At 38.3% G+C, this 16736-nt stretch overlaps 1 protein-coding gene across 2 annotated transcripts in view; it reads left to right on the top strand.

Annotated features, from left to right (window-relative positions):
• The window catches only part of UBE2H (ubiquitin conjugating enzyme E2 H), a 100040-nt gene that overhangs the window by 62077 nt on the left and 21227 nt on the right, over positions 1-16736 (top strand). For both annotated transcript variants that reach the window (XM_082846018.1, XM_082846019.1), the window contains exons 4-5: positions 12344-12383; positions 13687-13739. In XM_082846018.1, the coding sequence (XP_082702144.1) occupies positions 12344-12383; positions 13687-13739 (93 nt within the window). The remainder of the gene's footprint in view (positions 1-12343; positions 12384-13686; positions 13740-16736) is intronic.

Here is a 16736-nt window from a genome sequence, read left to right as displayed (position 1 = left end):
CAATAATTTTTTCCACGCAAATTCCAAGTATGAATGCCAAATACTGGCTATAGTTATCCATGGCTGTTAAGGGAATTAAAACCATTTTTCTGTAATTCCCAAATATTCTGCAGTAAGTTCCCTTTTATTATAAAAGTAAATATTTAAAAACATATGGCAAGTGCATGTCTTTTGAGTGTGCTGTCTACATCTTTGTCTGAGTCTATGCTTTTCCTGTGTTTTGTTCTAGAAAGCCACCAAGCAATCCTTGGCCAGAATTCTTACCTGGTAGCTTGCTAAGGGCCTGCTGGCCCCCATGTTTCCCACCACCCTCCTTTCTTTTTTACCTTCAGTTTTAATTATTTGTGCGTGTAAGTGTACCTACTATTTCCTTTGTTTCTCTGCTTACAGTTTAGTTTACTCCATCTTGGAATAAACCTTTAAGTATAGCTATTCTACACTCCTTTTCTTCCTTTCCCTTTTCCCTTCCCTTGTTACTTGAGCAATTCTTATCTGCTTCTTTTTTCAGTCTGACTCCTCCACTTGTGTTTCCCTTTGTTCCATTTTTCTCTTCATATGAACCAAGAAGGCTCCCGTTTACAGCTAATAATAACAGTAATACTTTTTTTTTTTAACAGAAGGGGAGGGGAGAATCTGTTCTCTTATTTTCAACAGGCAGAATTTTTATTTTTATTTATTTTTATTTTTTAAATTTTATTTATTTTTTGGCTGCGTTGGGTCTTCATTGAGTCACGCAGGGGCTACTCTTCGTTGCGTTGCGTGGGCTTCTCATTGCAGTGGCTTCTCTTGTTGCGGAGCACAGGCTCTAGGCACACGGGCTTCAGTAGTTGTGGCTCGTGGGCTCCAGTAGTTGTGGCTCGCGGGCTCTAGAGCGCAGGCTCAGTAGTTGTGGCACACAGGCTTAGTTGCTCCGTGGCATGTGGGATCTTCCCGGACCAGGGATCGAACCTGTGTCCCCTGCATTGGCAGGTGGATCCTTAACCACTGCGCCACCAGGGAAATCCAGTAACAGTAATACTTTGGATAAACCTCACCCAAGAGGGCAAAATTATGTCTTCTGATAAAATACAACATACAATATTAAATTTAAGCTTTTCAGCCTCTAAAGCAGCGGTCCCCAACCTTTTTGGCACCAGGGACTGGATCTGTGGAAGACAATTTTTCCGCGGGGGGCGTGGGGGCTTGGGTGGTTCAGGCGGTAACGCAGGCGATGGGGAGTGGCAGCTGAAGCTCCGCTCACCCGCCCGCCGCTCATCTCTTGCTGTATGGCCCAGTTCCTAACAGGCCGCTAGCAGTCCATGGCGGGGGTGTTGGGGACCCCTGCTCTAAAGGTCTTGAAAGTACCTTGAAAAGTTCCCTTCAAGATCTACAGTAGTCTCCTGATCAGATCTACCTATTTTACTTAAACACTAGCATTCAACAGAAAATTTTAAAGTTGTCATTTAATCTTATTTTTAAATGTCTACTGACTAGTATATTAATAGATGTATTCTACTAATTTCAGATAGAACTATAGAGTATTTTAGAATCTTTTGTAGATAGCCTTAAGACCAGCCTGGGAACTCTGTCACCATTTATACTTTTTTAAAATAGAAAACTCTTTTGTAAGAGCCAGCTAACAAGTCTAGAAACTCACTTTTGAAATACTACCTGTGTGTATCTCCATATTAACAGTGAGGAGGACCCTCAGGAGCAGGCTATATGCTATGTGTGTCTGGACTGTAATTTGATGATACCAAAGCTGACTGTGTAAGAGGAACGGTTGAGAACAAGATTCTGGAGAGACCACTTAATGTGTTTGCCGAATGTTAATAGAATGGCCAGGGAAAAACCCAAGCTCATTCTTCAGTGTAATTGATGTCAATAGCATATGGCAAGAGCTAGCCAAGTCCATTTGAGTAAATAGAAACAAAACGAAAGAGTCATGGACAATAACAAAAATTAGAATGCTATTTTGAGCTATACCAGTGGCCTTTACAATTAGGTCAGACTGTCATCTAGATAGAATGGTTTTAGGTCATTCTTTTCCAAAGGAAACTAGACTAGATAACCTGAGTTCCTTCTAAATTTCCCAATCTGCCACCAGTTTTTAATTAAAAGATATTCTGATATTCAGTGCACCATATTCTTTTTACTTGTGCCAGTGATTAAAGGAAATGTTTTCACCTTTTTCATTGGCAGATTCACAGACTCTTCTGGCATAATACATTTTTTATTTCACTATGGCCAGAAATCACCTCACAGTATTTTTGGAATGGAGTTTTATAACATATGGTATGACTAACTGTAGAGTTTAGAATATTTACCATTTACTTTGTGTCTTCCTAGCTGGAAACGTTGTACAATTACTCCCTCAGGAACTATTGTGAGTAACTTAACTGAGCCCTGCTTAGTCAGGAGTAGACCAGGATTGGGAGTAGAGAGGAGTGTGTCATGCATGAGAGGTTTGGGGTCAGTCATTTAACAAAGACTACTTGAACCACTATATTTCCACAAATAGAATGAATTCTTAGACTGAGGAAGCAAATTCCATTAAGATCACCTATATACTTCTCTACTTTTGCAACCTTGGGTTTGAATTTAGTTCCTGTTTCAGTTACATTCTAGTAGAAAAGTTTCCTAAAAAAATTTTTTTAGATAATGCTATGAGAATGTAAGCCATTGTTAAAAGCTCTCCTTTTACTGGAGTTCTGAAAATGAGATTTTTCAGGATAGATTTTTGAAAAGATTATGTCTAGCAGCTGAGGCAGAACCTGCTTTCTCATAAAATGGATACATCTTGCATCATGTCTTCTAATCAGCTCCACAAATTCATCAGATACCAGCTGTGTGCAGGGCATTATTCTAGGTGCTAGGGATACAGAAGTGAACAAATTGCTCCCTTCACCCTTAAATCCTTTTGTGATGATGGGAGGGGGAGATAAAGCAAAATTTTAAATGTCTGATAGCTTTATGCAGAGAACTGATGTGATAGAATTGACATGATAGCTATCTTAGATTAGGTATTCAGGAAGGGCTTCTCTGACAAAGTAAATTTAAGCTGAGGTTTAAATGAAAAGGGGAAAAAAGCCAGCCCTGATCCTCCAAGGTCAGGGATTGAGAGCATTTTAGGCAGAAGAAATTGTGAAGACAAAGACCCCGAGGCAGGAGCTTTGCATGCTCAGGGAAGAGAGATGAGGCTGGGAGGCTGGGTGGAGAGTGTGAGATATGAGAAAGCGGTCCAGGTGGTAGGCAGGGCGAGGTCCTGTAGAGCTTTGCTGGCCAGGTTAAATGGTTGAGTTATATTCTTAATGTAATGGAAAAAAATCATTGCAGCGTTTTAAACAGGTTCAGTGATCACTCTGCTGTTGTGGGGAAAGAGTAGAGATATTGGTGGTTTGGATCAAGGTGCCAAGGTTGAAAACTCTGGTGTATTGGGTTGGCCAAAAAATTTGTTCGGTTTTAAGTAAAAATAAAAGACACATTTTTTATTTTCACCAGTACTTTTATTGAACAATTATTCACTAACCGAATGAACTTTTTGGCCAACCCAATAGATACACATTACTTGAAGAAACCTATCTATATAGAGGAAAGCGTACAAATGAGGCTGTTACCTAGAGGAAGATAAAAGGAAGGCTTTACTTTTTATTTCTTGAATAAGAGATTTTGCTCCTTGCAGGGAGTTGTCTAGAAGAGAGGGAAAGCTTGGTGATGTTGGACGTCAGGAGGAGAATTAAAGGAACAATGCCTTTGACACTGTAGCAAGGGACAAGATCAGAACACAAATAGAAGACTGGTGCTTGAGAAGACCATGAACATGAACATTTGAGCAAGCTGATGAGGCAGGAAAAATTAGCATGTGGGGGGGTGGATTTTGTTGGGGATGATGAGGGATCCTGCCAATTGGCACCCATTTTCCCAAAAAAATGGGCAGGGCTATTAAGTCAAAGTGAGAAATGGAGGGGCAAAGGGAATGGGAGATTTGCAGAATAATGGTAAAATGTCCAAGTCATTGGAGAATGGGGGCGCAAGCTACTAGAGAAAGAAGAGAGGAAAATTATAGGGGATGTTGAATCCACAAAAGTTGTTATAGAGCATACTTTTTAAAATTGATACATTTGTTTACTTACATCTCTCCTCCCTGCCAACCCAATAGATATAAACTCCATGAAGGCAGTTCCTGGGTCTGTTTTACTAAAAATCCGTCTCCCCACCTCCAGGCTTTATACATTGCCTGTTGTGCTGAAGAATATCTGTTGAGTGAGTTAGTGAATAATGAGTGAATGCCTATTTAGAGACGTCCTCAAGTCCAAGAATTGTGAATGATTGGTTTTCTCCAGTTGTAGATGGGTATTTTGGAGGGGAGAGGGCAGGGGATTTGCAGAGAATTGCCAGAGAGTGATGATGGTGATAGCTCTTAAACCTAGTTAGGGGAAGACGTGAAAATAAGAGGGTGGTAGGTAGGAATAAAGAGGGAGGGTGAGTGGATTAGAGTTCACAGGTGAAAGAATTGTTCATGGGGTGGGAAGCTCTTTGACAAGGATAGGAGACCGTAGTGGGAGAGGGGATGTCTGAATTTGTGATTTTGGAAGTGAAGCTATTTGTAGGGATGCCAGACTTCAAGGCATGTCCTGGGAGTGTGAATGAGATAGAACCGAGGAAAGATCATTAAGAAGAAGCTTAGAGAACTGAGAGGCCCCAGGGTGTGAGGAGGGTGGTCTGTGTAGGTAATAATGTCACTAAAAATGACGGGAGTTGGTGGGGGAGAGACTTGGCTTAGGTGCTGAAGTTCTCAATGATGGAAGAAGTCAGTAGTCAAATTGGCCCTGTCAATGAAAAACCTGTTGTTAGCAGTTTGTAATATCTAAATTTATTCAGCTTCATCTTGCTGTATAGCCAGAGTAAAAATAATAGTCGGCTTTGATTTCCCTTCCCCAGGCCACCTCTAAGGGGTAACCTTGCTTTTGCACATGCTTGCTTCTGTGAGAAGGTTTGTGCATTTCCTTCTTGAAGCTGGCTTATGTCAGTTTTAATTCTGCCTTTGGCAATTCATTATTATATAATCTTTCCATTTGCTGTATAAAAGTTCCACCTAACTTGCTGTTTAGGTTAGTTCCTACTTGAACTTTAGTTCCTCTAGCTTTTGAGCTGGTTGGTTATTCTGACATCTTCTGGGCATAAAATTCATTTTCCCTTTAGGATTGGTGTTATAATGAAAACATATTCTTAGCTTCATTTTTATTTAGTTAAACTGAAATTCTTTTAAAAACAAATAAGAGTAATATCTTAGTTCCCTTGGAAAAGCTTGTTCACACAGTTCAAGATTTGTTCATATTCTTGGTGTTGGTGAAAACCATATTGCTAGAAGGAACTTTGGAGATTATATCATCCTGTTCCGTTATTTGAAGGATTGTAAAAATGAGACTCAGGAAGGCGGAGATATATTATTACTAATTAGTTGCAGAGTCTGCCTTCTAGCTTCCAGTCCAGTGTTTTTTCCATATGCCAAATACAATCAGAACAATCTTTTTAATAGTAAATATTAGAGTAACTGTATTTGCCATTTCCAGTGTGATAGGGTTATAAAAAAAAAAAACTAATATCCCATAATCAAAATACCTTCTAATGCTCTTGAAAATTGCTAAAGGATTAAGAGATGGATATGTAGGGGCAGATATCTTCATTTTTAGGATGAGAAAAGTGAGATGAAATTACTTGCCTGAGCTCATGAGTTACTGGTCACATGCTGTGCATATATTCCTTAAATCTTGGTGACAGTCCTGTGATATGTGGATACCATTATTTAACCCAGCTTTATGAATAAGGAGACAGAAAGGCAAAGAGATACAGTAGGTCTAAGTGGAACTTAGGCAGTCTGACTGGAGCCTGATCTTTTAACCACGACTTTGTGTAGTAACAGTGGCAGAGACTTGAAATTAGGTCTCGAAATTTCAAGTCCAGTGTGTTCTGTCCATACTCTGCTGCCTCTGACATGAAAATAAATCCTGCCTGATTCAGACAGTGTGGTTATATGAATGACCAGGAGAGAGAAAGATAAACTATGGAGATAGGAAAGAGATTACAGTCTTCCAAAAATGGATGTGCAGGAGAGTAGATTTAAGGCTGCAGGCTTTGGTAATCTGCTAGGTTGGTAGAAGAGTTACGCTGTTGAAGGATAACACTTCAGCTTTTCTTAGTTATAAATGAATAAATGAACTTTTCTTATCCATCCAGCCCATTCCTCAGACTCCATATTATCAGAGAGAAAGGAAGAAACAGAAAAGAGGACCCCTTGTTGAGTTTAGATCTCCTGAACACACACAGGATCAGTTCAGAAGTTCCCATGACACAGGGCAATGAGAGTGAGCTCCTTGCTTGGTTCCTCACCCAAGAAGAGACCGGCCCAGGTCCATCTCTCCTGAGTAGGAAAGGCTCAGCTCTCGGAAGAGACTTCTGCCTGGGTGCAGGCTGCCACGGGCTGGGCCTGGCTGTCTGAGGTAAGATGAAAATCTATCTGAGGGTGCACTAATGCACAAAGCTGGCAGTATAGCTGTCACCAGTGAAGCTGGCAGCATCCCCACCCCTTTTTTATCTGGAACACCCTAACTCTGATCACCTCCTGCATGCTTGGAATGGAGATCCAAGTTATTGCCCTTAAAAAATTTATAGTCTGAGATACTTCTAGGGGAGATAGGATTTAATCTTTAATAAATATATTTTAAATAATTATATCTACTTTAAAAATAGAGAATTAATCAGTTTCATTCTGAATGGTCTACTTTATGTGGGTATTTGTCCTGAAGATAGAATATCAGAGTAATTAAATATATTTATTTACTGTTTTCTCACAGGAATTCATAAGCTTATAATTAAATCATATCAGCCACAGCTGCCTCAACCATCTGCAGTCCAGGTTCATTTTATCTCTGGGATAAAGTTTTCATTTTTGCCTTTTGTGCTTTTCACCCTATTACCTTAGGGTGGATTTACCTTGTTTCATGAGTCACCTTGTTTGACCTCATTTCTTCAAGATTATTCTGGATGAAATTTCTGGATAGATGACTGGCCCTTAGGTATTTCATTGTATCCACAAATTTGATCACTAAAAATATCCCCACTTGTAAATGGAACAAAGACGGAAGTATAATTAATTTTTGCCTCTTTCATGTACATATTGACCCCGATATCAGTTATTCGAAAGTGTACAACTTTGTATAGATCCCCTCCTGGGATTGGACACAGAAACAGTCTGAAATAAAAAACAGTTTTCAGCATGACTCGGCACAGCGTTATTTACTTTCTCTCTTTATTAGCCTATGGGTCAAGAGATTTGTTATTCTAGAGCAGTTGAGTATTGGAGTGGAACAAGCAAAAGCATGGCATATTTTTCTATTTTAATAATCTGTGCTTTTGTTTTCTAAGATATGTAGTTTTTCATCAACTAAGCATGGTTTGGATTCCTCCTCCAGAATTATAAATCTCCTGATTCCCTTCTGATAAAAGACAGAGGACAGAGGTGGTAAGATTTTTAGCTAAACCTTTGTACCTGTTGTCCCCCTTGTTTATAAATGCTTGATCCATGCCAGAGAATAATTGTCCAAAAAATTTAAACAAAGGAGTTCTGAACTTTATCCGATCAATCACTGAAATGTTATCATTAGAAAATGTCTGGTAGTGAATAAAATCTTAAATCATATGGATTAAATGTGACTTGCTGCTTCCACTTATCATGTTTCCATAAAAGCAGTTTTCAAAATATGTTCTCTTAAAATATCTTCAAAATAGTTCCTGGTCAAATGGAAACAAGTGTTGGGAAAATTCTCTTGTTGCAGACAAATTCATTAATGTGGTGATAGCGTTGCCAAAAGGAAGGAAAACATGCCAGGGCAAACACACTCAGTCCTGAGAATGTTCCTTCTCTGAATTCCTAGCCTGTTCTTTCTCTCCTCCCCTCCTTGTGCAGAAGTTCCATTGTTGTCATCATTATCCAGAATGTAAATAGCTTTGCCAGAAATGCTGCCCACAGCTTGTCCAAGGACAAATTTAAAGGAGATATATATATATATATATATATATACACACACAGATATAGATAAATCTACCCCTTTCCATTTATTTGCGTTGGGTATTTTTCTAACAATAGAAAAAGCCTGGTATAGGAAGAGATGATTGTAGTGTGGAAATTGTTTTTTAGTAGAAATGGTCTGGTTGTGCTTGTTGCTCAATGGCAAGTTTATAAACTCCATTTCTGCCTACTTTGGAATAGTCAGTGGATTTTGTCTCTTTGTGGTATTTTAGCATGTTAGTAACTTTGTATTATATTCTCCAGAATACTTATGTACCTAAAAATGTGCCTCACAGAATTAATTTCCTTTACGGACTTAACCATTGGCCATTTCCCCTTAAGTCCTCTGTTCTCAGAGGTCTGGCCATTGTTATTAAATCCCAGATTTTAGAGCTGATGGTCCTTTTACAAACAGAATAAGAGTGGAGGTTTTGGAGGTCATGTAGCCCAGCTGTTTCTCTTTGCAGGTAAAGAAGCAGACCCACAGAAGTATAGTGACCTGATCAAGGCCTGCAGTTAACAGCAGAGTTGGGACTAGAAGCCAAATCCCTATTAGTACTTTTCTCTTTCCAGTCCGATTCTGCTCTCCACCTCAGAGCTCAGATGGGGTTTTATATTTATCAGGGGCACTGGGGACTGGGCTCCAACCCATTTATTACTAAAGAATATGTTTACTAAGCCCTTTTTGGCCCTCTTTCTTATATAGTCTTGGACCAACCAAGCCAAAATCTAGATTAAATTGAAAACAGTGTGGAAACTATATTGATTCCAAATGTAATCTCCAGACCTTGTACAAGGAGGGAGGCAGGAACCTTAATCTTTCAGAGACAGTTTTGATAAACATTTAAAGCTTTTTTCACCATAGCTATTTCCTTGACTTATACCTTTGAGGTTCCCTGTGACATCAAATTATTGAAGCTTCATTCTTTTATTTTTTTAATTTTTTGTTGATTTACAGTGTTGTGTTAATTTCTGCTCTACAGCAAAGTGATTGAGTTATACGTATATACATTCTTTTTTCATATTCTTTTCCATTATGGTTTATCATAGGATATTGACTATAGTTCCCTGTGCTATACAGTAGGACCTTGTTGTTTATCCATCCTGTATGTAATAGCTTACATCTGCTCACCCCACCCTCCCACTCCATCCCTCCCCCAACCCCCTCGGCAGCCACCAGCTTGTTCTCTACATCCATGATTCTGTTTCTGCTTCGTAGATGGGTTCATTTGTATTGTATTCTTTCTTTCAGGCTTACTTCACTTAGTATGATAATCTCTAGTTGCATTCATATTGATGCAAATGGCATTATTTTGTTCTTTTTTATGGCTGAGTAGTAGTCTATTGTATATATGTACTACATCTTTATTCATTCATCTGTCGGTGGACATTTAGGTTGTTGCCATGTCTTGTGAACAGTGCTGCTGTGAACATAAGGGTGCATGTATCTTTTTGAATTATAGTTTTGTCTGGGTGTATGCTCAGGAGTGGGATTGCTGGATCATATGATGATTCTCTTTTTAGTTTTCTGACGCTTCATTCCTTCTAACCCATTTCCATTGCTGCGATCCTACTTCTGGTATGGGGTGGGGCTGGTTTAAAAAGGATAACGGAGAAAATATCCCCACCACTAAGAACTAAGCACTGTTGATATTTGTACATATTTGTTACCAGTTTTTTATCTATGTGCACACTTTTTAAAATACCAGGGCAAATAATATACAAGCACATATATCTTTTTAGTATGTGAGCTGCCGAAGCAAGAGCTAGCTCTTTTTTAAAGGAATATAGTTTTACAGATAAATTCATCTTTAATCACCATTCCTCATTCTGTTACCTATTCCCACCATGACCTTGGCCCTGCACCCTCACTAAAATACTCTTATAAATTTGGTATATGTTGGTCCAATACAGTTTTCTGTACTCGTTACCATAGAGAATATGTAGTGTCGCTTTGTTTTAGTTTATGTAAATGGTATCATGCTGTAAATATATCATCCTGCAACTTTTTTGTTTCCCCTCAGCTTTGGCTCTATACATACTGACCTAGTTCACTACCTTGGCTGTATAGGACTCCCAGTATAAGGATGTACTACAGTCTCTCCCATACCTTGTTGATGGGGTTGAACTTGGTTCTTGGCTTTTATAAACACTGCTGCAACAGATATCCTCGTAGGCCTTCTTGGACACATGTATCAGTGTTTTTCTGAGGTTCGATAGAATTTTTATTCTGCTTTTTTTTCTCAACATTAAGGCATGAACATTTCAACTGGCTTAGTATAATCGCCTCATAAACACATACCTTGTACATCTAGACTTTGAAACATCTTGAATGAAAAATGAATGTGAAATGGTAATTGGACACAAATCTTTTTGCATCAGAGTCATTTAAACATTGCATGGGCTCTCTTGATAGTAGTAAATAAAACATTAAGCTATTTCAACACAAAAGATTAAAAAACAAAAATTGGAAGCATGATTAGTACTTGGAGTGGCTAGAGCACGTGAGGATTGGAATATCTGGGATTTCATATAGTCTCATCCCCGTTTTCTAAGTCTAGAGAAGTTTCTTAGCTTTTCGGAGATGACCTCTGTCACACCTCATCCTTGAGGATCTTCCTTTGATGCCACTTGTCTGCATCTTTCCTGACATCTTCCTCTCCTCATACATGCTTCCCCGTCACCTCTTTTTTTTTTTTAAAGGGCTTCAAATGCTTGGCTTTTTTTTTTTTTTTTTTTTTTTTTGGCTGTGTTGGGTCTTCATTTCTGTGCGAGGGCTTTCTCTCGTTGTGGCAAGCGGGGGCCACTCTTCATCGTGATGCGCAGGCCTCTCACTATTGCGACCTCTCTTCTTGTGGAGCACACGCTCCAGACGCGCAGGCTCAGTAGTTGTGGCTCATGGGCCTAGTTGCTCCGCAGCATGTGGGATCTTCCCAGACCAGGGCTCAAACCCTTGTCCCCTGCATTAGCAGGCAGATTCTCAACCACTGCGCCACCAGGGAAGCCCCCTGTCGCCTCTTTTTGCACACTGCATTATTTCTTTGTGTGTCTTGTCCCATTGCTCCAGTGACCTCCTCGAGAATAGAGTACTGTCTTTATTTGGTTTTGTACCCTAAATAAGCACAGTGCCTGACACATAGATGTTGACCAGATATATTTTGAATGAATGAAAGAGAACATGTAAGGTGGGGGTGGGGTGAGGGAGGGTGGGATTGGGACGTGGTGATAGCCACTTAATAAGGAACTTCAATTTATTGAAAGGAGGATATGGAATAAGGAAGTCTAAAAAGGAAGTAAGGGGACTTCCCTGGCGGTCCAGTGCTTAAGACTCCGTGCTTGCATCGCAGGGGGCACGGGTTCAGTCCCTAGTCAGGGAACTAAGATCCCGCATGCCGTGTGGCACGGCCAAAAAATAAATAAATAAAATTAAATTTAAAAAAGGAAGTAAGGCGATAAGGATGACAAAATGAGGGCTTTGACAGTGGATCTCTGCTTTAGAATACTGTCATTTGCTTGTATACAAACTGATTAACTCACTGGTTTTGAGTTAGAAAATAATTTCTTTTTGGAATTTAAATATCAATATATTTGTTTAAAAGTCTATACATACTTGTTTTTCTAGGAATAAATCAAAAAATTTGAATCCCTGACAGATAACAGCCATCTTACAGAATTTTTTTAAACACCTTGCCTAATTTCTTGGTTGCCCCAATTTTAATCAAAACTGCGTTTCCTGGAATGAGTAGACTAAAGTTAAAGGAAATACTTTGGGCACTGTTCTTATGAAATCCTTTGCGGTTTGGAAGCAGTACTCCTTTAGCATTTCAGCAGCTTCATTCATGTTCCGCACACGGTGTAGCACAATGATACGAGTAACTGAGCTTCGGAAGGAGAAGTTCAAATGCAGAACCTCCACATTTAGTGATTGAACAATAAAACTTTGGGGAGGAAAGTCAGAGTAGCTTTCTTAACTTTTATCATGGCACTAGTTATAAACCATTTAGTACTATAAATTTTCTTGGCAAGTACCTTCATAGCTCAGAAAATAATTTCTTGTAATGATTGTTTTGTATTAGAAGCTGCATTGCTCTCAGAGTTTGCTCATTTGATTAGTAGAACTCTGATGTATTTTAAGTAATTGACACATTCAGGAGAATATAGTCTTACCAGTAACCAAAGATCTAAGATTGAAAGTAATGAGTTATCCTAATACTGAAATTGTTTCCGTACTGAAATACTTTTAAACTAATTGTTCTCTGGATACTTTTTGCTGCTAATTAACATCTCTTTTTACAGGATTCATGAATAAAATTTTCCATCCCAACATTGATGAAGCGTAAGTAACTGTTTAAAAATGTTTAAATCTTAGCAGCAGCTGCTCTTGGTTAGAGTTCATCTCTCTGTTATTAAAAAAACCTCAATTATCTTTTTGGATTTTAACAACAGATCGGACTGTAAGAATGGTCACTTCCATTATAGAATCCAGGACTACGATATTCCACCTTAGTTCAGGGTCCACTATTGGACTGCTTGGTTTTTTCCACTGTCATGAATGGGTCTTTCATTTCCCTTGATATCCAGCTAACATTTGTAATATTCCGTATCTCTGTTCTCTTTGTATAGACACTGTCCAGAGATCTGTCTTCAGTGTACAGATTATATTATTTTCAGCCCTTAAAGTATTTCTCAGTCCTTGAGAGTAAAGCAAACAGTTAATGAATCTTAATTATCCCTTTCTTTCCTTCTAATATTTTATTAGTGATATTTTAAAATGTGATATCAGTGCCTCCTATTTTATACTTCCAGTGCTATTTAGAATACTATTTGTCCTGCAGTTTTTCCTTGTCATGGCACTAAATTTTGATATTACACACACGCACACACGTGCATACATATGAAGTATTCTGAACTCTGAGAGGTTGTATGTATATATATACATCATGCCCCATGGTCCTTTAATACTTTCATGTATCAGTCATCTTAACAAGGATGTTCTCTTATGTAACTGCAGTATAGTTGTCAGATTCAGGAATTACATATTAATGCAGTACTTTTTCATCTACTGCCATATTCTGGTAATGGACTTTTTAGCACTTTTTTTTTTCATTCATTAAAGGATCCAGTCCAGTATCATCTGCATTTAGTTGTCATGTTTCTTTAAACTACTTTAATCTGAAACCATTCCTCAGCTTTTTATAAAATTGACATTTTTAAGGAATAAAGACCAGTTATTTCATACTGTCCCTTAGTTTGGGTTTGTCTGATTTTTCCTTATAATTAGGTTCAGAGTATGCTCTTAAGGCCAGAAGACCAAAAAGTGAGATTGTGTCCTCCTCAGGGTATCCTTTTTGGAGGCACACAAGTTTGTCTGCCCTGATAACCAATGGTAATTCTCATCACATGGTTAAGGTGTTGTCTGGTTTCTCCATTGTATAGTTACTGGTTTTCCCTTTCAATCTGTAAGTAGACACAAGACTTTGTGTATATTCTGCTCCTCATCATGTTTTCCCCAATTGGGATTCTTTGGTTTTTTTTTTAATCTATTAAAAATATTTTTCCTGATGATTAAACTAGTTGCCAAATACATGCAGCTAACTTTCTAATTTTTTTAAAAATGCCATTCTTTCCATCTGTTTCAGGTCAGGAACTGTGTGTCTAGATGTAATTAATCAAACTTGGACAGCTCTGTATGGTGAGTTTGGCCATGGAATATTTTTTAGAGATGTTGAGACACTGCCTAAAAAAATGTTGTTTGGATTTTCTTCTCTGGTTTAAAATGTTTTGTTGGGAATGGGAAAGGATTTTGAAAGCCGGTGGGAAAGTTTAATCAGTGAAAAAAACGTTTTCTCATGAGTACAGACTTTGGTTTAGCAGTGGAAGTTTGAAATTATCTTGTAAGATTCTGAAATTAATGTACAGTGTTACACATATGCAGACACACAAATACATACGCAGACATTTTATATATGTGTTATTCTGAAGCACATTGTATACATGTTTATCTGTAATGCCTTTTAGTTTTGGAAAAACTCTTAGGAATGTCCCTTTGAAATGAGATGGTGTATTAAGAGGTTTGGGGGATCATCATTTGTTTCAAAGGTGAAAACTTTGTTATGAAGCAAAGAATAATTTAGCCTTACCTTCAGTGCTGAAATTGACATATGATCTCTTACAGTGAATCAGCATGTAAATTGAGATCACAGAGAGAGAGAAGCCTTATCAGGCCTTGTAACTTGCTTGGGGAGCTAAAAGTATTTTTAAATATATTTAAAGTTTATTAGGGATACAACAAATCAATCTGTTCTCCCCACATGTCCAAGTTCTCAGGCTTCACAGACTCTCCCTCTTCTCGTGCACCCACCTCGTGAAGCTTCCCCTGATGCTCCAGCTGGAAGTAATCTCTGGACATGCCTAAATTTTATAGCTCTTTTTTTGTGGCCTGCTTTTACTTTCTACCTTGTGTTTGTTGTCTGTGCCTACATTTTCTGTGCTACTGGATTATTTCCTGCCCTAAGGGCTGTCAGGGTGCTGGTCTGATTTGTGTTTAAGTCCTGGCACTCCTAGCACGGTGCCTCGCACCAATGTGTTTGTAAGAATGAGTGGTACAGACAACAAACACTTGCTGAGAGGTGCAGAGCGGGAAAGATCAATTCAGGCTGGGGTTACCTAGAGACGGCCTTCCCTTGTTGGAGAGTTGTGAGACCTTTTAGCGGTCTTAAGGTACATAAGACCCCTTATTCCAGCCACCATCTGCAAGTCACCTTGTTTGTACTAGGATGGTGATAAGAATCACAGAGGTTGGTCACCAGCAGCACACAGTTAATCCTTTTTTTTTTTTTCCTCCTCCTAATTCCTTCAAGAGTTATTTCCTCTGCCTGGAGTTATCCTCCCTGACCTTTGTGTAGCTGGCACCTTCTTTTATCATCTCAAACATGCTTCCTTAGAGAAGCCTCATTTCCTGGCCACTTGATCTGAAATAACGCCCCTCCATAGCACAGCACCCTCTTTAAAAACCTTAAAATTTATTTATTGTTTATCTTGTCCTGTCAGATTGTAAGCTCCACAAGATCAGGGACTTTGTCTCATGTGTGCGCATGCGTGCATGTGTGCGTGTACATATGTACAAGTGCCTAAAGCAGTAGCCCATGTACAATGAGGGTTCACATATTTGTTGAATTAATAAGTGAATTAATCATGCCCAGTACTGTTTAACATGAGAGTTTTAGGGAAACAGCAGCTTATAAGGAGATGAGGCAACAAGAAAGGACATATACACTGAGGTTGGTTAAAGGGATTCCTTTTAAGATGGTTTTTCGGTAAAAATGTCTTGTGGCAGGTTGCCTGGAATATCTGATGTAATAATGTATTCACATTGTAGAAATATACATAACTAAATGCTGCAAGCTGGTTCCAATGACAATAAAGTAAATTGGACTTTAGTTTAACTAATTCTTTTACTACTGACCAGAAGAGCTTTGTGGAAGAGGTTTGCTGATTGTCAAGTACCTCACATCTCAGAACAGATTTTTTTTAAATAACAGTTTTATTGAATTATAACTCACATACATAAAATACACCCATTTAAAGAGTGTAATTTGAAGATAGTTTTTAGTATATTCACAGTTATTTACAACCATTCCCACATTTTTATCATAGAATATTTTTATCACCTCAAAGGGAAACCCTGTACCCTTTAGCTATCATCCCCTCATTTCCCAGCCCCAGCCCCCAGCCCTAGGCAATAACCAACCTTCTTGTTGTTTGTATAGATTTGCCTATTCAGGACATTTCTTGTAAATGGAATTATACGATATGTGGTGTTTTGTAACTAACTTTTTTACTTCATATAATGTTTTCAAGATTCATCTATGTTGTAGCATGTATCAGTACTTCATTCCTTTTTATGGCCAAATAATACTCTAGTCTACAGATATCATTTTTATTTGTCAGATGATAGACATTTGAGTTGTTTACACCTTTTAGCTATTATGAATAATGCCTCTATAAATATTTGTGCACAGGTTTCTCTGTGGACATATGTTTTCATTTCTCTTGGGTATGTACCTGGGGGTAGAACTGCTCGGAGATATGGTGACTGTTTAACCATTTGAGGAACTATTTTCCCAGGTGGTACCATGTTAACATTCCTGCCAGCAGGTGTATGAGGTTCAGAATAGACTTTCAAGCAACAGGCCAACGTGACTAAGGTTTCATCACATCTATAAAATGTTAGAATGTGTTCTTGTATTACCTTGCAAAGCATTTAGTAAGTAACAAGAATTAAACCACATTGATGAAAGTGAATTTTGATTTCTGTATTACATGTGTACAAGTTACCACTAAGTGTTCCATAATACAAGAACATGAACACACTAACAGGTAAGTGTAGGAAAGCAGGAAGAAAATATTTTTATAGTATAGTCAAAATTATACTCAGCATGGGAAAACTGTTTTGACATTTTTCTCAAGTCCAAACTATTCCTCAAGAAAATTCAACATTTCTTTCATGGAAAGATTTAGGAGCAGGTAAATACAATCTATATGAAAGTACTGGTAGAAAGGGTTGGTTTAGATGACCTTGAAGTTTCTTTTAGACTTAATCTGATCTTGAGATCTAAACTGAATTTTTATTACAAGCTGCTAAACCCTCCGGCATTGAAGGTTAGTTTCGTCATTGGTGAATTTTGAA

This window comes from Leucopleurus acutus, assembly GCF_964270905.1.
Source record: "Leucopleurus acutus genome assembly, chromosome: 9".
In the NCBI taxonomy this organism is placed as follows: Eukaryota; Metazoa; Chordata; class Mammalia; order Artiodactyla; family Delphinidae; genus Leucopleurus; species Leucopleurus acutus.
This window is presented reverse-complemented; position numbering and strand designations above follow the sequence as displayed.